At 41.0% G+C, this 27,858-nt stretch overlaps 1 protein-coding gene across 1 annotated transcript in view; it reads left to right on the forward strand.

Annotated features, from left to right (window-relative positions):
• Positions 1 to 27,858, forward strand: part of COLQ (collagen like tail subunit of asymmetric acetylcholinesterase) — a 42,793-nt gene continuing 14,935 nt past the window's right edge. Inside the window, exons 1-11 of the mRNA XM_074861755.1 lie at positions 1 to 166; positions 13,359 to 13,471; positions 15,273 to 15,377; positions 18,042 to 18,086; positions 18,794 to 18,820; positions 20,484 to 20,555; positions 22,951 to 23,013; positions 24,026 to 24,052; positions 24,700 to 24,744; positions 25,474 to 25,509; positions 26,404 to 26,484. Of these exons, the coding sequence (XP_074717856.1) occupies positions 61 to 166; positions 13,359 to 13,471; positions 15,273 to 15,377; positions 18,042 to 18,086; positions 18,794 to 18,820; positions 20,484 to 20,555; positions 22,951 to 23,013; positions 24,026 to 24,052; positions 24,700 to 24,744; positions 25,474 to 25,509; positions 26,404 to 26,484 (720 nt within the window). The 5' untranslated portion in view covers positions 1 to 60. The remainder of the gene's footprint in view (positions 167 to 13,358; positions 13,472 to 15,272; positions 15,378 to 18,041; positions 18,087 to 18,793; positions 18,821 to 20,483; positions 20,556 to 22,950; positions 23,014 to 24,025; positions 24,053 to 24,699; positions 24,745 to 25,473; positions 25,510 to 26,403; positions 26,485 to 27,858) is intronic.

The following is a 27,858-nucleotide window of genomic DNA, read 5'->3' on the forward strand; positions in this document are numbered from 1 at the left end:
AGAGAGATCCCCAAAGCAGCCCTGCGCCTCTGAGCTGGAATCTGCCAGGGTGCAGCCAACATGTTGGTCCTCAGCTCACTTGTCTGGGGATCTTACCTGCAGCTTTTCTTCTGCTTTGCTTTATCTCAGACTGCGTACGTTGACAATATCTTCTCAGTTTCAGCAGGTAAATTGCTTTAAGTCTTGTTACTTTTCCTTGCTTCAAGCTCTCTGCGCTCTGATTCTTGCACTCTCTGGTGACTGGGAACACAGGAGGAAGAAAATAAATACTTCAAACTGCAAATCTCGATGGAGGGATTTTGCATTGCAGACCTGTTCTGCCACATTCTGGGACATTTTGTTTCTTGGTTGTTTTTGCTTTTTGCTTTATAATTTCTGGTTTTAAACCCTTCCTTTCCCTGTGAGAAATAATAGACAAGATCCTCAGCTGCTCTAAAATGCTTTTTTACCATTGGCTTCTATGGTGCTGTGCTAATTCATGGATCTGGCCCGATTAGTATATTACTTGCATGTCTGCATGTTTCTTTCTATTTTGGATGAGCTTAGGTAGATTACAGCAAGGGAAAGAAAATGAATCTCAATGTATATCTGCTGCTATAAATAAAGCCCTGACCTCAATGAGCGCTGCCAGAGTCCGACTGGATGTTAGCAGAATAAACATCATCTGGCTCTGGCTATGACACTAACAAATACTTGGATGACTTACATAGCGAACAAGAGCCCACTGCATGGAAAATCCCTGCTAGGCAAAGGCAAAACAAATTAGTTGTCAGCTGAACCAGGGCACTGGAAATCCCACTTAATAGATTTTACAGTTTCATCAGTAAGACTTTCCGTTAGCCACGTTCTGTGCAAAGGAAGGGGCAAATTGGCAACAACTCTGATTCCATTTCTCCTTTGAGGAACTTTCACCAACTTATGGCAAGTTGCTATCTCCCACCTTCTGTCTGTTATTCTGTATCTGTCAATAGCGATGCTTCTAACTAACATCCCGGATTCCTTCAGTGTCAAATTTGAGATGGTTCAACTGAGATTTGTAGGTCAAGGTCAGCTATACCTACAGATCCTCCCCATATCTTTCAGATGAAGACAGTGACCAAAAGGCTGCACATTTTAAGACTGTACATACAGTCAACCTTAGACATGAATCTAAAGACACACAGCCTCTCTCTCTCTCTCTCTAATGTCTCTGGTGTGACCACAGAGTCAAATGGTTTACATTCAAGGCATTTAAGAGAGATGGACAATCAGGAGGGTAGCTTGTATGAGATGATAGACTTCTGCACTAAATAACAGTAACGGTATGCATGATTTCTTCTAAGGGCTTTTTAAAAATCTTTTAAAATGTGCAGAGCTAGTACGCTGTATTTCACTCCCAATGGTTTGAACAGTCCATTCATTTAAAGATATTTAAAAACAAAAAAGATTCTGAGGGCCACAAGAGTAATGCAGATATCCTTTGGGGAAAAGCCCTATAGGATTTAATAACACAGCCATTAGAGTTCTGTAGTCATTTCAGATAGCTTTTAAGATAACATCTGGAGTAGCCTAATGTTTGAAGAAGTACATCATTTGGAAAACAATTTAATCCATTTTTTCAAACCTTTAGGAATGAATATTTTTTTCTACTAAGCTCTGTAGGATGCTAAAAAGCATTTACATTTGTTATCATTTCTGTTCAATTGGGTATGATTTTTTGATTATGTTGAGATTAGTTAATGCTGACCTACAGGTATCACCAGGATTTATTTTCTCTGATATATTCCAAATTGCTTTGCAATAACATATAAGTTATTAGACCTCAAAAATTGTTTTGTAGAGCTTTACATTTACTTGACTCTTGTAGATGCTACCCAGAGAAACGAGAATTTCACGTTTCCATCACCTGCATGGCCTGGCCTTTCTCCTATGCCACACGCTTATGTGTCTAGAGAAGCCATTTAAACTGTCCTCTTATAAAATAACAGTTAAACAAGTAACTTTCCTCTTAGAAGAGGAATGACTTATCATTTCTGCTGAAAACATAGTAGAAGAGGCAAATATGAAGGAAAATGCCAGACTCTGATCTTCGCAGTAGGATATTTTCCATAGTGCAGTTCCAGGGGCTTGCCTGCAAGACAGCCCAGGGTTTCCCTGGCAGCGAATGCAGCTGACCACAGTCCCTTCCTCCTCCATCCCCACAGGCCAACAGCTTCTGGTTTCAGGCTCAGAGAAGGTATGAACCCAATGGGGAAATCTGGTTCCCAGTGTGGCAGTTTGGGCAAACTGCCACCCCACTCACTGCTCCATGGGAAAGCCCCTCACCATGCTCTTCTGGCCAAGCCACTGGAAATTGCCTTTATACCCAGCAAGCTCTTAGCAAGGCTTCTGTCACAAATGTATTCTAAATGTTTACTTGATAATATGGGGAAAAAAATAACATCTGGCAGATGATTCAGTCATAATCCCACAACCACAGGGCTGGATCTAGAGCCATACTTTGGGGAGCTGTTACATACCTGTGGGCCATTATTACTTGCTAATATCAGGGCTATTTGGTATGAAAAATGACATAATAAAAAATTCCCTTAGTGCTTTGATTGCATCTGCATTTTAAGAAACATCTCCTAAGAAAAAAGAAAAAAAATCTCTATTTGCTGGTAGAAGTTTCACAGTGGGTATGGAAGGTGAATTAATTCAATTAAAATTTTCAGTTATTTTAATGGTTTCTCAAATGTTCTGTGACTTTCAGCTGAGTCAATTATTTATATCTGGCACCAGGATGCATTTTCACATTTAAAGAACAGATTTCAGCACTGTACTTGTAAATTCTAAAACTAATCACATTTAACAGTGAGGATGTTCTTAAGCGACAAGTTGTCTTTCCTATAGTTGAGAAAATGCATCTGGGTATTTTCCAGGTATGGCTGAAAACTTCTGGGCTAAAAGTACTTTTATTTCTGTCCTCACACATCTTTGCATAGCAACAGGTCACAAATAAAAAGGTTTACAGGTCACAAAACAGTAACCAGAAAGCAGAGATAAACAATTGGTAGGGGGAAAAGTGTTTGTAGAATAATTGGGGAAAGAAGAATAATCTGGATCTTTGTCTGTTTTGCTGCCAACTCTGCCTTATAGTCCCATCTGCCTCAAGCAACAGTGCATCCTTGTTTCTGGAAGTATTTTGAATGTCATGTCAGCTCCAAAGTGTTGAGTCTCCTGGTCCCGAAGCATCATTTCTGGAGGAAATGCCTCAGAGATTAATATTACAACATGCTCAAAGGTGTGGCTGTGGTTCCACGTGGCAGTGAAGACCCCCAGGGTGGGTAGCTCAACCCTCCTCAAGACAGCAGGTTTCTTTTCAGGGTAACCTGTCATATCCCAGTCTTATGCCACTGTGTATGGTGTCCTTTATAACCATGTTTCAGACCTCTGCTCCACTGAGGTTCCTGCACTGTGCGCTTGAGGAGGTTGCACTCACATGATGAAAACTAGCTGTGAATTTTATATTAATTTCTAGTAGGGTTACATGAACCAGTCTGTGCCTTGTAAGAGCCAGCCTGAGGAAACCACCTTCCAAATTCAGGTAGTAGAAAGACTCTCTTCCTCCCCCATCTCATTCCTTCCTCTCCCCTGTTCTACTCATCCAGACCAAAGGCTTCTGAGGTTTTGCAGAGAGATGGCAAAGTATTTAAATTATCAGCAACAGCTAGAGAAGAACAGTATCTTGATGCTTCTTCTGACCCAAACTGCCTTTTGTGCATGTCAGAAATGTATCCCTTGATTGAATTTTCTCCTACAATCAATATTGATACACAGCCCTATGAAAAGAATATAGTTCATTAATTTAAAGGAATGAAATGGGACAGTAATATCTAGGCGCTATTGGCAGTATTCCTCTTTGCCTTTTTCCTATTATTTTCCCAAAGAAAAGGAACACCATGTCTCACTGGGCAGGTGGCACAGCCTCTTTGAATCGGGAAGGTACAATATTAACCTCGTGGGATAGCTGCAGAAAACAGTCTAGCTTTCCTGTGGACAGACACTGTTGGAGCAGTAAGAGATGTGATGAGCAAGGTGGGTTGGGGACAGGAGCTGTGCAGGGTGACAGCCTTGGCTGGGCAGCGCACGGAGGGGACCTTGGTACCCCCTGTGTTGCTGCGCTGGGGGGACAGGATGTGTATTTATGAGAGAAACAGCACAAGAGAGAAAACACAAAAACTAGTGGTGATTCCTGACATTGAGGAAGTCGGGATTCTGGCTGCCTTTCTGTAAAAGGAGTATCTAACCCCATCACTGGCTTTTTTTTTTTTTTTCCCTCTAATGAAACAACCTGCAGGAACCCTAAATATTGTCAAATGGACAGCAGAGATGTCAGTTGGATGGTTTTTGTTTCTAAGAAGAGTAGCTGTAAATATTTATTTATGTAAAATCGTAAGGGGAAAAAAATATCAGAGTGCTTGCAGGAGTAAGAAAGACACAGAAGAAATTTAAAATAAGACCAACAGTAAAAGCTGGAAGACTCAAAGGCAGCAGCCAGAGCCTGCTGGGAAAACAGCCCAAAGGGTGACTAGCAAACAGAGGTGTATCTCTGAGGGGCAAAAATATTAGTCCAGGGAAGGAAGCCTAGAAAGTCAGCATGGGCCCAGGAGGTGCCCAGCATCCTCATGCCATTGATCAAGGGTTTTCTCATGGAACATATATGAGCAGGAAAGCTTTGGTCAGATTAAAATTCCTGATGGAAATGAGCCACTGGCAAAGGCTACAGCTTCCTTAGGGGAAGAAAAGCAAAGTATCATTGGCCACAAGAGAAGGCAGTCACCTGACTGTGGATCTGGTTAGGAAAGGTGTTTGGACTGGGCTCAGCTTGACATTTAAAAGATTTCTATCTTGTTTGTGACTCACAGAAGCCTGAAAGGGAGGCAACAGATTCTTTCAACAGAATATCTCTTCAGGTTGAGAGAAAAAAATAACCTTGGGATTGGCCATTTGCACCTGATAGCACAATTGAGTGGTTAGAAAGATAAGCCAAAAGAAGGCTTGTGTAGTGGTTACCCTTCTAAGCTGATAAAAGTGGTAGTTCCTGAACAGCCTCTGGGGAAAGACTTGGAGCAGTAGCAAAATAACAATCTAGTCTCTGTGGTTACTGTAGCTTTAAGTAGATGGGTCTCTAAAATAAGCACAATTAGATTAAAGAAGCACCTGACTTTACTTTATCTGTAGTTTCTCCCCTGGAAAATACAACCTGTGAGAATCCCAAATTGGATTTCTTGCACAGGTCAATGCGGATAATACTCAGGGATGAAATTGCCTTAGGATTCACAGACCCTTCTCTGGTGGCGTATGGTGGAACACCTGTGCTGAGTCGGGTGAGAGCAGAGCAGCCACACTGGGGCACAGCCTGTCCATGACTTTGTGCCTGCACCCAGCTTCGTGTGGGGAAGGGCAAAGGGAAGGCCGATGCAAGCCACAATAGCAAAGGACCCCCGGGAGGTCTGGGAGATTAGCAATAGATCAGTGAATAGAAGCCCACTTGATCCTGTGGGTGAGGGACAAGGAAAGGACATCAGAGGCAGTTCGGGAGTTTGTGGGATTTGCCTTGCGAAAATAAATATAAAGTAAAATAAATAAAAGTAAATAAAAATCAGAAGAGGACACAGCCAATAGTGAGGAAGATGGAAGCTGGTTGCAACAAGGCTTTTTGAGTACAGCTCTGCATCTTGCATGCAGGAGGGGAAAGGGACTTCTGACCTGTTTGTGGCATTACTGGATGATAAGGTGCTCAGCTTGTCAAAAAGATTCAGTGACTATAATGCAAATGAAGGGAAAGGGTCCAGTGAAATGCTGCTTAAGGTATCATGTATGTTCACTCACTCAAGAAATGGTCAAAGGACCACGTGGTCCCCCCTGTGTTCTCCTGTTCCCCCTCGTTTATATAAAGGTCGACTTGGTTGCCTTCATGTATTGAGCTGGCATCTTGAAATACAGAAGCCATGTTTAATACCTGGACCCCTGAAGTGCAGAAATCTGGGACTACACCAGTGGCCAGTTCAGATTTTTCTTCTGGGGCAATATTTGTGTTGCAAGTAAGGCAGGTGTCCAACTTGAGACTGGAAGCTCCTCTGGAGACACAATCCAAGCAAAGCCAGTATTTTTCAGGGAGTTGTTTTGTGGCAAACAAGTTGTCCAGGTGCCAGTACAGAAGCTGAGGCAGTGCTTGCTTAGCTTTCCAGGGAAAGAAGCAGTAACTGATCTGAAGGGTTTTCTATAACCTGTGAATGTTTCTGACAGGCAGCAACCAGTCCAAAAGGGAACCTCAGCTGAAAGCGATGCTGCAGCTAGCATGGAGATCCCAACTGGTTCAAGTAAGCTTGTCCATGCTGTATCATTACTGTGAATGAGCATAGCATTATCTGTAGTCCATAGGCATTGGATGTGTAGGTGAATACTAGATTTTTCTTGTGACCAGACTGGAAGGTGGAGGCTTAAATTCCAGCACAGCAAAGAAAAGTGTTTCAAAAATCAGGTGTTTTCAGTGAAAGGATGGGAGCTCCACTAACAAGCAATCCAAAGTGCTGGAAAATCAGCTATGTACTTGTAGACAGATAATGCTTGTAGGCCTCTGCTCCTAGTACAGACAGTTCATTTGTGGGTTTGTCAATATTACCAAACCCCTGCACAGGAAGGGAACAGTCTGTGACTTCACATTTTACCCTCATGGGTTTTTACAGTCTGTTTCACCTTGGATACAGAGGCTTCCCATGGGCAGGCTGTATTGGCACGGGAGCACCAGCAGCATGATTGCCGCAAAAGAGACTGCTAATCTTAGTTAAAACTATATAAAAAATATCATTTGTGTTTATGCGGGAGGAAGTTTGTTGTCAGGATAGGCCATGAACCCCTGCAGTCTTTAACTCTTGCTGCTAGGATAGGGTGTGATTGCAAAATCAGGGAGGACCTTTAGCTGTAATGCAACATAGGACTCACTCAGGAGGCATCTGGGAGACCTATTTCATGCTACATCTTAGTAGGTAGAACTGGGAACGCATCTTAAAGTCTAGGGGAAATTGTTTGAGGAAGATTAGAAATAGTCAAGAAAGAAAAACCCCACAGGAATTAACAGACCCCAACCTAATGACTGCTTTAACGAAAAGGAAACTGGGGGGATGCTTTCTGTAGTCACACGACTGTAATGGTAAAAGGGCATTTGGGATGAGAAGATGGATATAGGAAGAATGCAGAAGAGGACTGAGGCAGTGGGGGAAAGAGGAAAGAAGACATTAGCTGCTTTTCTCAGGAACTAGTAAGTGTATATGCATAAACGCATGTGCCCAGGGAATGCACACAAGTAAAGGGAGATGCTTTGTCTAAAGAAGGCAGTGCTACAATTTCTTCTACCCAGGGAAAAGTGCTGATGGATTTTTTCTTTTAACTTCTTGAAACTACAAAGTTAATGACTTTTTACAGTACCAGGTCAATACAGAGTTATGTTTTGTGAAAGGCAGGAAGTCAGCTGGGCTGTGAATCTGTTGCAACGAGGGAGCCATGAGGAATTAATTTAGTCCATGGCAGCAAAGTTTTGAAGAGGAATTTGAAGGCATTTGTCTGAAGTCTGTCTGAGAGTACAGCTCATAGGGATTGTTGGGGACTGTCTGAACATATGGTGAAGCACCATCAAAGTCAAGTACACTTTTGATCCATGCCAGCATTGACAGATTATGATCTTGCAGTTGTGGAAAAGTGGTACTGGTGTTTCTCTGCTTTGTTGATACTGATCTCACAGATGAAGTGGGAGAGGACTGTGTGGTAGTGAATATCTTTTGGAGCTGACACAGCAGCCATCTTGCATTAATCTTCAGGGTTTCAGGTTCTTCTATGGGTTGGAGTAGATTCTTAGGCTTTAATACTCAGAGCATTTCTAGTATTGTTTTGGTGTGACAAGCGTTGAGTTTTATAATCCGGTTCATAAAATGACTGAGACAAGATATTGTGATTTACCAGACTGGAACTCTTTTTCTGGTAGTCTAATTGATCTGTGGCTTTGGGGGAGTTGCTTAACTTCTCTGTGCCTCAGTTTCTCGTGCACTGAAGGGGAGCACATAGAGTTGTCAACATTGTTTAGCAGTGTCTGGACCTCTAAAAATGGAAGGTAATAGAAAGGAAATTGCACAAAATAGCTCTGTTGTGGTTACTGGGATTTATAAGCCATGCGTTTATTTTATAAACCCATAATATAACCCACCGAAGTGTTCCCACCAGTTTTTATTGAGATTTTTCATGTTCTTGTGAAACTGGAGTGCAGAGCCAACCCAAGCAAATGCTCCTGTCTCCTTCTGTACTGATCTCAGAATTTTCCTCTGCAATCAATCTGAGAGTATATTAATCTTTGGCACATGCATTGCCCTCATACATGCACATACACACAGATTAAATATCTGAAATATTTGCATATAGCGAGTAAAAGGCCTTTTCCTTGCTTAGAAATCTCCCAGGCCCCTTTGCTTTCCTGCATCTTGCCATTTCTGCAGTGTTTCCTAAGGCTGACCTGCAAAGATGCAGCCGTCTACTGCTCGCCAGCTGGGCTGTGAAGGGCTCACCTGGGGGCCTGTGAGCACGCGGGAGGTACTAGGAGATGCTGCGGGACATGAGCTGAATATTAGGTGGGAACGAGGACAGAGCGTCCTTGCTCCTCTGGCCGGGTGTATACTGAGATCCGGCGTCCAGGCAGTGTGCCAGGGATTGTGCTATTGTCAAGCTTTTTGAATGTCGACTGATTTTAAAAACTTCTATTTATTTATTTATTTATTTATTATGACAGCTTCTGAGTATGCGCCAGCTGGTAGAGTACACATTAGTGCTGCCAGGGCCTGTAGCCACTCTGGGGATTAAAATCAGAGTATTTTCCAATTTTTATGACTTTTTCTTGACTGAAAAGAAACTTGCAAGGTTTAATCTGGATTTATTAATTTTCTGTCAGAGGATGGGGAATTAATTTCTGACCAGCTTTGCTCTGTTCCTTAAGGACTCTGAAGCCTCATTTCAAGCAAGAGGAAACCAGAAATGAGGTAGAGCTGCAGCCCCACGTCTCATCCTGTAACTCCCACAGGAGCTTCACAGGTCACCACCTCTTCCTTGCAGACACCATTACCTAAGCTGTAGGGCTTAATATATTTCTTTGGCATATTTATATTAGCTGGTTTATAGGAAAAGATATATTTAGGCCATCAACTGTAAGGTCTAAGTTCAAAAGGGTACTGAGAGATGCAGACCATTCACCAACCTGACTGTCCAACCCAGCTCTGGACACAAGCTGCATTCCCGGCTCTGCTTATATGTCCTTAAGGCACATTTTGGGCCACAAAAGCTTTGAACACATTTTAAAGAAGTATGTATCATTAATGCTGACACATGACTTTGGAGTTTTAAAGGAGAGCTTAATACCTGCATCTGCTCTGTAAATGCAGGATTTTGACCTGTATGGCTCTCAAAAGGCACCTTTGACAAGCTCTTAAACTTTCCTAACTTAAAAGGAAAAAGTGCCTTAGTCACCTTGCAGTAGATGTACAGAATGGTAGCGAGTGGCTGTGGCCCATGGCATGCTGCTCTCCTTGCAAGGAGGGTAAGAGGAGCCTGAATGAATGACAACAAAGCAGATGGAAGTCTCAGTTTCAGCTGGACAAGTACGCATTCATTAACTGACTAGTCTGCCCAGCTTGTTTATTATTAATTTTGAGCTCCATCCAAGTAGGAGAAGCACCTGTGATGGGGTGTCAGCCATCAGAGGTCTCCGTCTAGCAGAGTCCTGCCCGTCACAAGCTGGGCAGGCCACCAGCACTGCTGTTGGGGCCTTTGGATAGCATCTCGTCTTCCCGTCGGGGCTTGCTAGATGAATGTGGTCACAAATAGGAAGGGAAACACATGTGAAGTATCTTTTTCCTTTCTTGCCCTTTCCTCCTGACAGATGGCCTACAGCTTTGTGGGTTTAGGATAAAAGTCACTTTCATGGTTTACTTACAATTTTTTCCATTAAATCCTGTAAATCTAACTTGAACCCAGGGTGGCACTTCTCTGGTATCTCCAGTGCAGCTGTTGAGGTTCACAGGGTTGAAGGTCAGCTCTAGGATCAGGTCTGGGAGGGTTCAGAGACCTCCTATGAGCCCAGCTCCAGGGGACTCAGCCCGGGTGAAGGCTTCTCTCTGGCTCTGCATTGGACCATCTCAGACAAGAGTTCCCAAATTCCAACTATGATCAGAAGCAAGCGGTCTGCAGGAACAAAATTAAACATTGCAACAGCTTATCTAAAATATGTTATTTTCTGAAGCAATCATTGCCAGTATAACCATAGATTTATATAGTCCCTTTCTTGAACTAGATTAACATATAGTCTGGACCGTAAAAATAATTTGAGTTTGAAAATGGTAAAGACTTTCTATTTTAAAGCTGACTATTATAATTTTTCTGTTCTCTGAAAATAACTGACACTTAGACAAGTCCTAGAAGGAGTTTTTCATTTTGTCCTCCTTCTCTTATTGAATACGTTCTTTGGTACTGATGCTGTTGAAAGAGTAGTTTTCATATGAGATATGTAAACGCACGCTCTGTGTAGGCAGGGTCTTTCTATTTCACAGAAAACTATGACAGTCCTATTCTTGTGCTGAGATTTTTTCCACTGATGGGGACTGGAATATTCTGAAGCTGTGTTTAGCAAACAAAGCTAACCTGGAGCCTAAAAGTACATATTGTATTTGCAGAGAGCCTGTAAACCTGTCAAGGTAACCCCTTTTGTGATAAGAACAAGCCAATACTGTAATGGTTGTACATCTTGGACCTATTGCAGTTACAAAATCCATACCAATGAAATGCAGTGCTTATTGGAAGATCGAATTATAGCAGTCATACCTGTAGTCACTCTGTGACTCATTCATTTTTTTGCTCCCTCTGCTGTTGTATCACCTGTCATACCTTGCATGTGGGAGGTCCTTGGATCCAGGACCAGCTTTTTCTTAAATATTTGCTTTGCAAATACACCTTCCAGAACATAGCCATGGTTAATGATGGACCTCCTGAAATACTAAGTACCTGCATCATTATATAATTGATATCTATCCTATATAGTAGTCATAGTAATTAAATATTTTTTTTTTTGTTTCCACATTGAGACCAGGACATGCTATCACCATTTATACCAGCAAACCTAAACTGGATTTCAACCTAACTGTTGTACAGTAGTATTAAAATAAGACTATAAAGACTGAAGTCAATGGCTATTTTGCTACCAACTTGGTTAGCTGTAGTGTTTTTCACAATAAAACCTGTTCCACAGAATTTCAGACCTTGCTTCTAAAAAGGAAAATCCAAATATATTATAACCCAGGACTTGACTTTACTCATGAGGACATAAGTATCCTATTAAAGCTATAGATGAACATCTATATTTAATCTTATCTTTGCAAAATATTTAAAGAACAAGACTTTAATCTTACCTTTCTTTTTTTTTTTTTTTTTTTTTAAAGTAGCAGTATAACTGCAGTAATGCAAACCTTTTTCTACAGTGCCTGGTAGTGATCTCTTAGCAACTAAGCCACACTGGGCCAACTTTGATAGTCTTATTCTTGTTGAAAGATAATAATCCTATTGAAATTTAGCTAGATCATGGAATAAGGTAATACTAATAAATAGTGATGATATTGGAATGTTGCCTGCAATAAAATAAGACACATTTTATACCTTGTTAAATTACAAGCTGTCCATTGCTTTAATAATATGCAATTTAGTCCCAATAGGTTCAAATACAGTCCTGAAATTAAGACAACTGCAGAAGTATGTGTGGTAAAAATTGAAGACCTTAGTTACAGCTGTGTAAGAGTGACTGAATTCAGAATAAGCCAATGCAGGACTTAACTCTACATATCTTTGTATTTTGTTGCTTAGAACTGGAGACAGGTGAACTCAAACTTTTGCTACTTTTTAAAGGGCATTGGCATTTTCAGTATGTGTTTCAATCTTTAAATGAAATAATATATATGTATTTTTTATTATAAATCTTTTGCCTTTCTCTTAAATACAAGTTTTTGGTTGTGTTTCAAACTTGTGAGGAAAAGTTGAGAAAGAGTCTTCGTTATGGATCCTTTCAGACTTGAATTGACTCATCTCTCAAAGGTATCATTGCAAATAATGTTTTGATAGAGAAAAAAATCTGGATAAGATAAACTACCCCTGAATGCTGCTGAATCACATTCCTCTGGGCAGCTTTTGTTTTGTGCATCAGGACTGAGAAAATGGTGTACTCATTAACGTGGGATGGTGGAACTGATATAATACATTTTCTGAGGCATTTAAAAAACTCTGTATCTCTGTCCCTTAGAAAATTTGCCTGACCTTGAGATGTGACTAATATCCAGCCTGCAATTGATTTGCACACAAATCTAGCAATTTTGTCAGGTTTGTCTTCCTAGAAACCTAATTTAAAGATTTTCTATTAATACCAGATACTTCACCATAGGCTTTTCTTCCTACTGTATTTGGCTCCCTGCCACCATTCTGTTCACAGACCATTCCATCTGCTGCTAGCCAGAGGAAGAAACCAACAGACATAAATAAATGTTTGCTGTCCTTGGCAAAACCTTTGCAAAAGGCCCCCACCCTGGGTAGAGATGCATTTCCCAAGGAGTAAATAGGTTCAGAAAAAAAACCCATCATCTTCACATCCTTTCTCTGTGAATCTGGTCACAGCTTCTTATATTGTTGATGGAAGTTTACCTCTTAGAAAAGGTTAAACACATTGCCGAACACAACTGAGATGCTGCCTTATCAGTCAGTCAGTGACGAAGCTATCAGCTAAATCTGGGTTGCAGAGTATTTATTCTTAGGGATGATGCATGAATCAGAAACCTGGTTTCAGTCCCAGGGGAAATATAAGCAAATGTGCTGTGGAACAGCTTCCCACTCTGTTATCACAGAAGTGCCTGAAGTGATTCGGTCCACGGGGAAGGTTGGTGGGCAACATCATGGAGTGATTTTTGGTGGCATGTGGGCTGTAACAGGAACTGGAAGATGCCATTTCTAACACCCATTTGGAACAGAGGATAGAGAAAACAAGAACTAATTCGATCTATTTTCTAATGCTGCCTATCTCTAATTTTCCAAAATCAGCCTGTGTCATAGCCACATTAAGAGCTTAAATGTCTGCATAGCCTTCAGCACAAGAAAGACTCTATAGACTTAAGGGACCACCCAGTTTCTTAAATCACTGCTTTGATTACAGTGTTACAATAAGTGCCCACAGGATGTAGGAAAATCCTGTGGACTGGAAACTCCTCTTATTCTGTAAGAAATGTTTGTGGTGTTCAAGACAACAGATGAGTGTTTGTATTGAACAGATCTCCCTTGTTTGGAACAGAAGAAACAGTTCAACCGCAGAGCATGCTGCCTCCTTGGCCCTCCTCCACCACCCCTGTTTCCACCACCGTACTTCAGGCATGGCTGGAGCACTGTAAGTGTGGCCCGGGAGCCCTTCTCTTCTTTTTACATGACTTTTTGTGTATGACAAAGACTGAAGCATCCTCTCAAGCACTGCTTCATGGCATCACTCAGCAAACTCATTTGTCTGTGTTGATATGGGTCTGTTAGGAAAATCATTTAACATTTCAGGCTGGGGCTTGAAGTAAATCTCAAAGTAATGAAACGAGGCTGGGTTTGTTCAGGCAATTAATTTAATTAACTTAAGATTTTCTCCTTACTCTGTTTTGGGAAATTTCTTAGAGTAAGGCAATCCTGAACTAAAGGAAATGGCAATGCCGTAAAACAAGTAAGGACAGAAATGCAGATTTCCATCCTGCACAGTGATTTCAGGGTGTGCATTATGTATGTGTCCTGCTCTGCATCACATTTGCCTTACCCAGTAGGTGAAATGAAGGTCCCGAAATACTCCTATGGAATCTATTCCCACCATTTAATTTTGCAAGAATAGATGTGTTTGCTGGTATGGAGTTTTCACTCACCCACTTAGGCACATACCTGCTCTATATGATGTGTATCCATACACATGTGTTAACATATGCAACATACAGGATACAATAGGTATATGATATAGCAGTATGCCCAATTACTCTTATTGCCAGGGTCTGTTAACTCCCATATATTTACCAGCATTAAGAATTTTTCTACCTACTCAGTATTTCCTATTTCTTAATTCTACTGTTCATTACCATATACAAGTACTGCAATTATTGCTAGTGTTATATAAATACTTATTAGTAAGATGTCTGACAAGAACTAACCCAAGAAAAAATACAGTGTAAAATCCTCCGTTGTCTTCAGAGAGATCAGGATTGAGCTCAGGGTGCTATTCCCCCCGAACCAAAATCTAGTTGCCTTCCCCTTCTTCATCCCCTCCCTGTGCCTTGATTTCCACAGAAAGCAGACCCAGAGACAAGATCTCCTTAGGAATGTGGTGTACTCCTTCGGTGAGGATGAGGTTGGGACCAGGGTCCCTGAGATTCCCCCAGGCAGCCCAGAGAGTAATCTGAGCATGAAATCACCCTTCACACCATCTTCCCCATAAAAAGATGAAATGAAATAAGTAGTCACTAGGAGGCTGGGAGCCACATGAATTCACTATGAGCAGTTTGTGCTTTGGAGTCTCTAGTTGGAGCTTTCCTGGAAAATGGCTTTTCACTTGGAAGCTGAAAATCAGTTGCATTAACCCAGTGTTCCTCTCTCAGTGGTTGTTTGCATTTCCAGGGGAGATCACTTTTGTCACAGGACATAAATAAGCCAGTTTACTCATGAAATCCTGTTTTTTAAGTCAAGAGGTTAGACATTCATTGATGATTAAAGTCATCAGCTCTAGTCTGCAGTGAATGAATGCCTACGGGTTAGTATCTTCTGGAGCGAAGTTCACACTGCCTATACCCTCACTGAGCATAGCCTCTATTATTAGAGCAAAGACACTATTTTTGGAGAGGAGCTGCTTCTTGTAAAGTGGAATGGAGACAGCAGGGTCAGGTCTAAGAATAGGCCAGGGTCCCACGCTGGATCTGAGGGGCGTGCGGCAGTCCGGCTGCGATGTGCCTCTGGGAGAGGAGGAGGAGGAGGAAGCATGGGGCAGGATGCTATGCTGAAGTGCTAATATTCAAGCATCCGTGAAGATAACCTTGTGACAAACCCTAGGCTTCTCCCTATGAGAGCAAATAAATTCTTGAGGCTGTAGCATTTGGTGGCTGTTTTCTTACACATTTCTCCGACAGGCTACGTATGGCTATATGTTCACTCATATGTTTTATGTTATGTAGAAGCTGCTTGCCCTGGATATGAAAGAGTTGTGTCAGGAGCTCCAGATAATACAGGCTTCCTCTCTACCCGAATTGCATTGCCCTGCAGGGCCTCCTGGCCCCCAGGTGAGTGATGCATTTGTAATTAAACCACATCGTTCTCTCACTTGCTCCAAGGTCCTTACAAAGCTGTGAAACATCTGCAAATGCTTTTTACCACTTAATAAGCATACCAAGCTCTGGCTTAATTTCATTTTTATATGACTATGCACAAATCATGTAGGCTTTTTACCCTATATTCTCATCCCTGCCTTGCATACTCCAGTTGGTTTCAAGTGTACACTTCATTTTTGTGGAGTTTTACAACAGGTAGCACTCATCAAAAATCTTGGAGGTACCATCTCTTCCTTCAGAGACTCTTTGTTAGTTTTTTCTTTGCTTTAGACTCTGTTGCCCTTTATGTGAGGGAAAGAGCCCATGGAGTGGATGCACGAGAAGTGCAATGAACTTGAATGTTAGTGGAGTACATCCCCTAGAAGGCAAACACCTACAGTAAGAAGCAGGACAAGGAGGGGCCTCAGGAGGGCAGTGGGGTGGGAGTGAGGAGATGTGGAATCTCCTAGCTTGACCTGCAAAGTCTCTGCCTCTGCTGAGTAGCCTTGGGCTAGTGTTTTTGACCTCCCATTTAATTTTCTACAATTTGTACATTCAGAAATCTTCTGAGGGAGGTCAGAAATCTTCTGAGGAAACAGTCCACCTCTAGGGAGAAGATTTTTGTGAACATGTATGTTGTGTGGAGAAGATCACCCATCTGTCTTTCCATTCCAGTTCATTCCCTCCAAAGATAAACAAAAATTTTCATGGAGAGGTATTTTCAGTTTCTCCTGGGGCACAGACGGTCCTGATCTATGTGCTGTGCCTAGTACTTTGGGACAGTGATCTTCCTCAAGGCCTCTGGGTGTCAGTTTTATTACAATACAGCTAATAGCAGACATGGCACAGGACTTTGCTGCAGCAAAACTGTGACTGAGAAGTTAACAAGCACGCAAACATTATTTAAAAAGTATGGACAGTACATTACAGTAAAGGTTCGGTTATGTGGCAAAAAGCTTAAATTATTTAGAAGTCAATACTTCAGGAGGTATTTGTAAATAGTCTGGAAGTTGCGATGTGAAAGCCATAAAGTCTTGTTTTATGAACCTTGACTTTATTTTTCTGCCATTTTGTCTTTGCTGAGATGCAGAATGAGGCAGATTCATTTAGTATGTGAATGATGAGGTGTGGAGAGAAGTGATGGGAAGTGTTTGTCCTGTCCTGTACTGAGAAAAGTCTTCTCTGCATTATGAAACAGCCGTGTAGTGTGGTTGGCCATGATCCATAGTTGCAGTACATGTGAAAGAAGCAGTTGTTATTTCAGTCTTCGCTAGTCTGTCTTTTTTTTAAAAAAATCCTCTTAATACTCTCTCTGACTTAAATTGGAAGAACAGTAATATTAAATCCATTGTTATACAAAGTCCATTGCTATAAATAATATTAACCTTGCAACCAAATGATCTACCATCCCTCCAAGAACATTTTTAAATAGAGTAGGCTGGCAGATTTTATCACAACGGCAGACAGTAGGGTAGGTATAACATGGCTTTGGAATTTTTAATTATAAATTATGGGACTGTGTCTTGCAATGGGACAATGTTAAAGCCAGCAGTCCTCTGCACAATACTTTTATGACAATGGACACCTGAAAAGAAATGCTAGCATTACAAAAAAATATCTAAAAAGTACTTCTGAATTCTTTTCTGCTGTAACTTGTATGTCTATCAAAAGAGTTGTAAAATCTCACACTGTTGACTCAGAGCTGGATTTTAACACTTTTTATAAGAAAGAGATTTAGATCTGTAATTATATAACTCAGAGTATAATTCCTTCCATGGGTAACCTAAGGTAAAATGAAAGAAATAAGACAAAATTTGGCTCTGACTCTAATAGGGTGCATTCTAATTTACACTATTGAAAATCTAAAATGACTCTACTGACAAAAATAGTTGGAGTAATTTGCATTTGGGGGTGTACTTTGCTCTTGTTCATGTACAATTTGCATCATGTTTTGGACAGTATAAGACAGTCAGGATCCAAACCTGGAGTGAATGATTTGTACAGTGAATCTAATGCTCCTGTGATGCAGGCTCATGGAATTTTTTTCCTTAGTCATTCAAAAATAAAAGGTCATCTGTGAACTGAAGCATTCTAGAAACAAAACTGTTTTTCTGAATCTTTACCTGAGATGGGGTTCAAGGTCTCCCTGGATTAAGAAGTCTCCTGAAAGGAGAATCAGACTCATTTGAGAGAGAGAAATATCTTCAGGATTCAGAAGTGGTGGCAATACTCCATGTCCATACCACATTGCAGAGCCCATCCCACATGTTTTATGCCACTTTCCTCACCACCCCTTTGGCTGACCTCCTTTACTAGCTGATGCGGTGTCTCCATGTCCTCGTTGTCACTGATTCTTCAGGACTCCAGTAACTTCTCATCTTTCCTTTGCTCCAGGCCCTTTTTCTTGCTAGTTTTCTTCATCTGGAAGATGCTCCTGCACAACTCTCCAGCCTGCCATTCAGCAGTGGCACAGACCTGGCATTTAGAGGCTACATTCAAACACCACATCCAACACCTCAACCTTGTGGTATCACACTGTTCCCAGGAGACACCTACAGGGTCAAGGGTTGAGGGAAGACAATCACCAGTGTCTCCTTACTAATGCAGTTTAATAGTAGCATTCACTTTTCTCCCTAGGGTCCACAAGGAATTCCTGGTATAATGGGACCAAAAGGGGAGAAGGTAAGTGTCTGTGGTTATGGACCATGGCATGTTTTTGAGGGGCAAAGAAAGGAGGGGGGTGTTCACTTTTTTCCTTGTCTGTTTAGTGAATGGTGGGCCTTATGGATGTGGGTATTTTCTTTAACTTGAATGTAAATCTGTGAATTGGTTTGAAGGTATAATTTAAAGCTTCATCTTTCAGTGTTCATTTTCAGTCCTGAAATATTTTTTATGGCTTCTCATGATAGCTCCCTCTGTCTAGAGTATGTATTAAGAAAGCAGCTCAGGCTCACAAGTCAGTAATCTTACTGATCCAAAAGCCTTTGAACGCTCTGTCCCTCTGGGAGGACATGAGAAGCAGAGCTCTCCCATGCAGTGTTAATTGTATGGGTCAACTCAGATATTAAAACTGGCGTAGATGTTAAGTTATGGCTTCAGATCTGCAAAGCATTTGCTCCATGATGATGCTTAAAGAGCCTTATACCTGAAGCTGGGCATGTAATTACATGCTTTGCTATACAAGGGAATGACTGTAGATTTAGGGCTGAGAACACAGGAAAGACCAAGGAGCTCTGTTAAAGTAACTCTTCTCATTTTACCTCTGGAAGCAGTCTTGAACACAAAGATATTCCCAATATTTATTTCTTTTTATAATATAAATGTATTGACTAATGAGCCACTGTGCTCATGTGGTGCCTATGAGACTAACAAGTTCCTTTCTCTGACAGGGGGAGATTGGCAGACCAGGAAGAAAGGTATGAACCAAGATGCTGTCTCAGAAAGCTGTCTAATACTTGACACATAGCAGCTGTCAGAGAGGGGATGCAGACAACAGTTAAATAAAAATTAACTAACGTTGAAGTTTAATCTGTTTGTACTGCTTCCCCAAGTACCCAGGGTGGGTGGTAGGGAGCTCTGGGTGCGGGCCTGAACAGCTGGGCCCTCTGGCTTGCAAAGGTGTCCCAGCTGGTTTGAATTCAATAAATTCCCTCAGTAAGAGCATGCGACTCTGGCCGGACAATTAAAACAGAGTAGGAAGTTGCCTGAACTGTGCCTCTGTGGACAGGGGAAGCAGAGTATGGGAGTTATCATAAAAGGTGTATTTAAAAAAGCCCAAAACAAAATCAAACTTTTGACACCTCCAAAGTCTAAACAAGGCTCAGCCAAATACCCCCAAAGGAGGAATAACCATTAATGATTACACTTACAGAGTTTTGGCACAAACGCAATATGCTGACTACAATCCTATGCTTGGTGACATATGAGCCATGATATATTATCAAAAATATGTGCCCCTACGTGTGATGAAACAGAATACACTATGTCAGTTGCTAAGTACCTCCATTTAATGTAATTAACTTTAAAAGAAGATAGAGATGCGGGATGAAATCAGAGGTATGCAGGGGGTAGTCACTAACCAGGAAAAGAAGTACTCTTCTAATAATATACCAAGGATTTTAACGCCCTTCTAATAATATACAAAGGATTTTAACACCAGCTACCAATCAGTAATTCGAATAAATACAAACCACATTTAATTTAAATTGCAAATGCCCTACAGTAAATAAAAATATTACTCACATAAATTCAAATGTTCAAAACAGTAATGTCTCAGAGTCACCTACCAACCTACGAAGAGGGTGCAAACCTTAAACACATTACATCTGTACTTATTCTTCCAACAAAAACTAGTAGGCCCCAGAAAAGAAGTTGCTCAGGTTGGAAATAAAATGTTATAACTTTTGCTAAAAGCTGTCTGGCTCATGGGAGGTCACTCTTAGCCCCAAATGTCATGATGACATTTCTGAGATCATATTGTCAAGTGGCATAAAGCAGTGGAATAGCACTAATCTGCAGGATTTTAGGAGATACTCAAAGAGTGATTTACAGGCAGTAATCAAAATAGATAAATAATTGTATGTATGTAGTTATTGCTAGTCATACAGGAGCTAATAAAGAGCAATTACAGCTATTAATATGAGAATGTTTAAAATAAGAATAGTAAATAAAAATATCTTAGTAAAGATTTGGTTCTGTTTTTAACATAAATTGCGTTCATACTGATATAGTTGCATGCAAGTCTTTTTGATTTACGTCATATTAAATGGAAAGACAATTTAAGTTATTGATACTGGGGTTTTAGGATGATTATTTTGACTGCATGTAGATTTATTCTGTACCTGACCTACTTATTTGAATCAGTATAACCTGCTATTTCTGCGAGCCCACTTCCTACAGCAGCATCAACACAAACTGTATTATGAGTATAGTATTTTTTGTATTAAAAACAAGGTAACAAAGCATTTCCAGGTCTTTTCCTGAAAATACTTTACTCCTCCATATCTCCTGTGTGCAGTGGAGGCCTGTGCATAGGAATGATGTTACATGAATCATTGTAATCGATGTTTTCTGTTCAAGGGTAGACCAGGTCCCCCGGGCATCCCTGGGATGCCAGGACCAGTAGGATGGCCTGGACCTGTGGGACCGAAGGTAAGACTAAAATTCACATGGAATAACCTGTCCAACATCACAGTCTGAACAGAAGAGTTCTCTAGGGAAATGTCTAAACCGCTATCTGCTGGAGGCTGGGAAGCTGCAGCAGCGCAAGGACACTGTGCTTGTCCTGTTTCTTACAGTGCTCTGCAAAGACCTGCCCAGTCTAGGGTTAGGTTACTCCACCCTCAGCCTAGCCCCTGTAGCACTTCTTATGTGGATTAAAATATGTCAAAGGAAAATTGAAAATCAATCTAATGAAGACTCATAACCACCAGTGTCTCACAATCACACGAATCAGTGTTTCCAAACTGATCATCATCTTTATGACTGTTCTTTATGACGATCTCTTTGCCTGAATGTGTACTTCTTTGCAGCGTAAATGTGTGCCCATGTGGTCAGAGGGAAAATACCAGGCTGCTATCAGGAGAAAGAGATTACAAACCATGAGGATTGCTGATCACATCTTTGAAGTTCATTCCCATACAAACAAACATTCATTCCTATGATTTTTAATAACTAACAGCAGAAGAAATGGCAAGGCACTCTTTGCTACTGCAGAGTGGTTGCTTCATCTGCATTTATTATAAAAAAGCTGCAGGACAGTCCTTTACTGAGTATTATCTTATGCAAAAGGTATACAGCTCTTCACAGGAGCCACAGCATATGGAGTTTCTACTGGGACTTTTGAGATAACTTGCTTTTCTTCAATCCAGTATGCATCAGGCAAAAGGACTGCACACAATGTTTAGTTCAAAGCTGCATTTTGCAATAAATCTTTGACTTTTTATTTGCTCCATGAAGGTTGGTGCCCATACCTCAGAGGACATGATGCAATAGCCCTTGCTACTGCAAGAATAATAGTAGATGACTTCTGAATTCAAGCGACATCTGGGAAGTAGCCTCACAAGATCTTCACAGCTATGGTAGATGAAGAACATCTTAATATAGTATGTGTAATGTAGGCAAGCAACAAGAGAATATGTACTTGAAAGGAGACAATGTTCACTTTGAACTATGAGATAGGAAATGATGTGTCCCCCCAAACACATTGTGTGCTATGATTTCCCACAGTGGGAGCAACAAAAGCAGAAGGAAGGTCCAACTACCTCCTTCCCTCACAGTCTTAGTACTGAGAGCAGAGCAGTCAGAAAACTCATTCACTTGGCCTTTTCCTTATATAAGTTCTAGTTTTATTTGTGAAGTCTTCTTAATTTTGATTTTATCTTCTCTTCGTCTATTGTTATGCTTTTTCATCACACCCCTACAAGCATCCCTCACATTCAGTAGTAATACTTTTTCCTATATTTTGACTGCAAGTCCTAATTGCTGTTTGATTCCAATTCTTCTGCTTTTATCGTCTCCTCTGATACCTGTCTCTTCTGTTCTTTAGATGGGTTTACACTTTCATTCCTTCTGGTCTTTATAAATTTTGTTTTCCTGCCTGTCAGTGAAGGCCCCAGTCAAATAGAGGCCTCTCTGCTCACTTCCATTGGTTGTGCCTCTCTTTTCCTTCACTTCTTCTCATCTCTGGTCTTCCCAAACTCCTGATACTCATCTTCACCATAGTCATTTGCTGCATCCTCTTATTGCTGTAAATCTCCAGTAAGCTGCTGTTTGGTTTGTTTTGGGGGTTTTTTCCCATCTCTGTACCTTCTATTTCTTCAGCTAGGTCTCCTTACTTGTCTTCTCTTTCTTTGACACAGCCTTGGTCCAATCCTTATTTCTCCTACTTTGTTTCTTCACGTCTTTTCTGAACTTCTGCTGAGGAAGCAGCCAGTGTGAAAATCCTCTCCGTTTCTAGGACAGTGAAAGCCAAAGGAGAATGAGAGCCAACTGTATTATGCTGGTAGCACTGCTGTATGTCTGTGGGGACTACTCCGTATTTCACGCTAGATATAATTAGCTGACAGCAGCCAGAGAAGTTGTAAAGTCTTTTCATGATTTACTGGCTCCAAACCACTGTAAAGCACATGATGTCTCAGAACTGCAATAAAAGTAGTCACTATGCCTCCCCAAGCCCTAAAGGCTTGCAGCAAAATACCTTTCTTTTCTGCAACTCAGTGGAAGTGATGCTGAGTAGAGACAATGCACCTTCATGCAGAAAAAGGATGCACTGTTGCTGTTAGTTTGCTTGCGTGTCCTTTAATAACATCTGGCAGAACTGAAGCACAAGTTACGCGCCCAAGAAAATGCAAATAGAAGAATAAGATAACATTTGAGGACTCAGACAGAATGCAATTGCAATATAGACCTCTGACTACAATGCTACACCAAGGTCAGGCTTGTCTCAACTAGGTGACGTAAAACCTGAACCACTAAACTGTCAGACATTCAAATATGACCTCCTCAGAGAGCCACAATCAATAACTCTCTTTATTGACCCCTTTAGGGTGAAAAGGGAGAGTTGGGTGTGATGGGATTGCCAGGTACAAGAGGACCAATGGGCTCCAAGGTTTGTTAACCAAATGCTGCATTTTCAGACATTGGTTTCTAACGCTCTGCTGACAGCTGCTTCCCTCATGAATTTGCTGGAAAGCATTTATCGAGATATATCTTTTCTAATACAGCTAAAAAAATATGTTCTACTTCAAACAAGATAATGTTGTCTGGTTGGGCTTGGCTGTGTTTTTGGCTTTTCATAAAATTGCTTTGGTATAAATTATTGTAATGCAAAAGTTCATTTTAAAAGCAAAACTCATGTATAATTGTATCCCGCTAGAAAACTGGAGTTCTTTAGTATATCTGCAGCATTAATTCATGTCTGCAATGTTTTCCACCCACCTCATAAGACTGTGGAGATCATTTTGGTCCTCTACTAAAACCGTGCATATGTATTGACAGTTGGATAGTAAGCACAATTTGATCTTGGTGTTCTAGTATCTGCACATCATTGTCTATAACATATCCTCTGCCTTTAAAAATTTAAGCCATAACATTTTAAGGTACTTGAAAAAATATATAATCAGTTTATTGAAATAAAGGACTGGAAAGAAAAACAGAACACTGATGTTTATTATACATTTCTTAAAGAGAAATGCAGTTTTATAGTAACCTTCACATTAGAAGATTACTTAAGTATAATCTAAGGATGTTCCATGGAGAAAAAACAAACCAGAAGAAGAAGAAGATTATTGCTAAAATTATTTTAGATTATTAATTGTGGCTTTATTCACTTTCAGTTACATTTTATTTCCCTTGTTTCAATTTTAAAGCAATATCAAACATGCTGGCTTTACCTGGCTTTTTTACACTGGCTTTTGGGCTGAGTTGTCTTGCCTTTAATTCACATTTCATAGTTCTGTTTCAGTGCAATTTTAGAAGCTATAAATATTCATTTGCATTTACAAGTTAATGCAATTAATTATCTGTGCTTCGTTCTTTTTCTTCACTTTAAAGTTTGAAAGTCTGGCTTCTTGGGTGATTTTGAAAGTGAGAAGCATTAAAATATCTATCATTCCCTTTAGGGTTTTCCTGGAACTAGAGGAGAAAAGGTCAGTGTGACAATAGATTAATGTATAACTTAACAATTGGAAACAATTATGTAAAAAAAGTAACTGTAGAAATGAGATTGAATTTTGATGGCGTGAAATCTAAAGGTCCCACTGAGAAATGAAAACAAGCATTGAGAAGGAGCACAAGCTTGGGCTGGGATGCTGAAGAAGTGAGTTTTACACCCTATCTTCTTGTGAACAAGTTACTACAGTGCACCTCACTACAGTTTCCCCATCTGTAGAATGGCTATAATAATTCTTAATTGTTGGTCTGGTTTATTTAGGCTATATACACTTTGGCACAGAGACAGTTTTTACTGTAAGTCCTTACAGTGGGACCTGAACTTGGATAAAGCCAACTGGGGAAAAAAATCAAGTTTGGAAGTATTATGTCCAGGAAAGCACATATTTAAAATAATTTTCTGGGGAGAATGATTACCTTTTCCTACAAGCCTTACTCTTAATGCTGTTATAGTATCAATTAAAGTAATAAGGAAACATTTTAAGGTATCTACCATATACCTCACTCTGGAGATATTGCTGTATTATGTGTGACTCCAAACAATGCCTCGTGTAGGAGAAATATTTTTTACTTCCTCATGAAATGGTAGCAATTAAGCTGTTGTCACCCTGTTATCTCTCTCCAGGGGTCCAGAGGTGACAGGGGTGACAAAGGAGTCAAAGGAGACCAGGTAATTTTCTTTTCCAAATGGCTTGAGCTTTAGCTGAACATGCCCATGAGAACCAGTGTACTTCTGATAGCAAAAAACAGGAGTGGTGTGGAGGAAGGGAGCCTGGAGGCATCTTCCTGGGAGGGGAAGAGTGGCAAGGGAAGGTCCTACATGATGGGAGGGCAGTGGGGCAACCTCTGTGTCCATGTGCCCCCCAGCCCCAGCACATAGTGGGGTTGATGAGCCAGAGGGTGATTTCCCTGGAGGTCTCTCAGTCTCTCCTGGCCTGTGCAGTCCAGAACCAGCTTGCCAAAATGCTTTTAGCTGGTGATATGATAATGCTGGGAGGGGGGAGGGGGTGGCTTGGTGGTTCTTTTAACTAAGAAAGGAAAAATAAACTGCTTTTGATGTAAACAGAGAAATGCCATTCCCCAACACAGGGGCCGGAAGTTGTCCAGGTAGTAACGGTTGCCTGTAGACAAAAGCACAATCGGGATGGTTTTGCTCGAGGAGAGGAAGCAGGCGGCAGAGGAACAGACAGAGGAGTAGTGTTACTGTACAAGGCGCTTTACTGTAAAATTTTGCTTAGAATTCTCCACCTACCACATCACTCACAGTGATGAATCATAGTGTGGGTTTTTTTAATCGATATCAGTCCAGGGCACTTGTTTTTCTTCCTTCCAAGGAAGGTGCTGCTTTGTCAAAGATCACTCCACATTCTTTGATTATTTTTCTCCTTTTACTTTGCAGGGAGAAATAGGCTTCCCTGGAATGCTGGGACAAAAAGTAAGTGAGTGTGATGTGTTGGGGAGTTGTGTTAAGTGCTGACACAGGGTCAGTAAGTGGCTTCAGGGACATCCTGGGAAGCATAAGACATTGAAGGACTTGCTTCACTCAATGACCAACACTACTTGGACTTGATCAAATTCCTTAGGCTTTTTATTTTAGGTGAAAACTCTGTTGTTGTTTCTCTATTTTCCCCAGAACATTGGCTTAGTCATAGTCTTCCTCCTGTTTAACTTATTCAACCTCTTGATTCATAACTGCCCTAACTGGGTTTTATTCACTTGAAACTAATAAATATTTCCTTCTTGATACTCTGAATCACAATGACACTACTACAAATAGCAGTGACAACCATGACCAGTTTTTATGTCATCATTATTTTGCACTTGAAAATCAAAATTCAGATGATGGCTTGTGGATAGGAAGCCTAAAGGAGGATAATTTTATGACATAATCACATCTTATCTCTGAAATTAGGATAAGGAAATAGTGGTCACTTCTAAGGAAGCTAGAAGATGAGTGAATTCATCTCCCTTTCCCTGCGTGATTTTATTGCACGTGCGTCGTAACAGCAAAGCAAGATATTGCAAAGGGGTCAGAGAGTTTTGCTAGCCTTGACCTCTCCAAGTCTCTGATCATGTTTCTGATCTCTCCAGTTAGACTCCTCTTTAGGAAAGGATATTTCAGGGAAATGTGGGTAAATTGTGAGAGATATTTTTCATTTTATGCTTGTTTTAAAATATTTTATTGTAATTTTGGATTTCTGAAAAAGAAACAGTGACAGCATTATCTAGAGGAATCATGTGAATGAAAGCACTGTCCGTCTGCTATCTTGTATAAGGTGGGTATAACAATGTACTTACATCCTGCTTCCTTCCCTCCACACCCACCAAGGGAGAGATGGGCCCAAAGGGACAATCTGGAGTACCAGGACACAGAGGACCTATTGGAAGACCTGGAAAACGAGGCAAACAAGTAAGACCACAGTGTTTGCTCTTCCCACATCTCATGGCATCTATGTGGTCATGGCTTACAACCATGTCGTCTGTGCTTTTGTGGTACCATGCACTTTATCACACGGGGAGCAGACAGAAGCCTTGAAACACTTCACATGCATGCACAGGCTATGCAGGAGTTAAAACATCAGCTTTCGGGCTGAAGCCTTATCTGTATCATTCAGCTCCCTGGCCATGAAGCATGGGGAAAGTTGTATTTTTCCTGTCTTGGTAACAAACTTGTTGAATACAACCTGAGCAGACCTTGAACCCCTCCTTTGAACCCTAAGCAACATAGAGCTATTGTCCCAGGCCCACTTGATGGCTAGAGAGTTGGTGCGAGGTCCAGGTCTCAAACAGCATGGGATGTAATGCATAGGATGTAAGTGCCCTACACTTTGTAGATCCCAACCCTGAAGCTGACTTAGGGAGCAGGCAGATAGGCAGGGTGAAACGGTAAATGGGATATATCTAAAATTTCAGCCTGCCCAGGTGTCATCCTCTGTCCCTCATGAAAAGATTCCTGGGATGTGTGAAGGAAGGTTTGTAGGAAAACACTGGCTTTCTGGGGCTCTGAGGGAAGGATTGCTGTGGATGTTACAAAAAGTAGTTCCTCCTCACTTCAGCTCTGGGCAGAGAGGCAGTGTCAGCATCTTGCAAGGGAGGTCCCATCGTTTGTCCATGGATTTTCTCTCTGGCTCACTAGTGCAAAAAGCTACACTACTGCTAGCAAAACCACTGCTTGTGTGCACTGGCAGTAGCTGCCTGTACACTGAGAATGGTATACTGTAATGGATTAAACTGCTATGTGGTCTGTGGCAATGAAAGCCACTGGTCTATACATCAAACCTAAGTCCTGTATTACACAGTAATATACTCCTGGTTTCTAACACATGCACTAAGTGTGCATCCTGTGTCCATTCAGGCTCTGCCCTTGCTTCCAGGCCTGCCTGGAGGATGATTTCTGTCCACGCTATCCAAATTGTCTGAGTCAGGCTTTGCCCAGGCCCAAGTGTTGGTCAACACAGATCAGCTTGCAGAACCACAAGGCCTTGGAGATGTCCAACATACCATTCAAAGGACCAAAATACTAAAACACTCTCTCTTTCTCCTGTTTCATCTGTTAACACTAAACTAAGATTGATTTGTTAGACTGGATATTTATATGGTGGTTCTTGCCATAGTACTTCGTGCCAGGGACAGATTCTTCAGCTCTGAAAAAGGTCAGGAAGACACATAGTGAGTGACCTTAAGGGATGGTAATCTTGTGTGGAAGATGTTCAGGAATGAGATGGTTGACAAACAGTCCTTATTTAGAGCTCAAAATAATTATGCTGGCAGAACTATTTTTTCA

This window comes from Strix uralensis, chromosome 1, assembly GCF_047716275.1.
Source record: "Strix uralensis isolate ZFMK-TIS-50842 chromosome 1, bStrUra1, whole genome shotgun sequence".
Taxonomy (NCBI): domain Eukaryota; kingdom Metazoa; phylum Chordata; class Aves; order Strigiformes; family Strigidae; genus Strix; species Strix uralensis.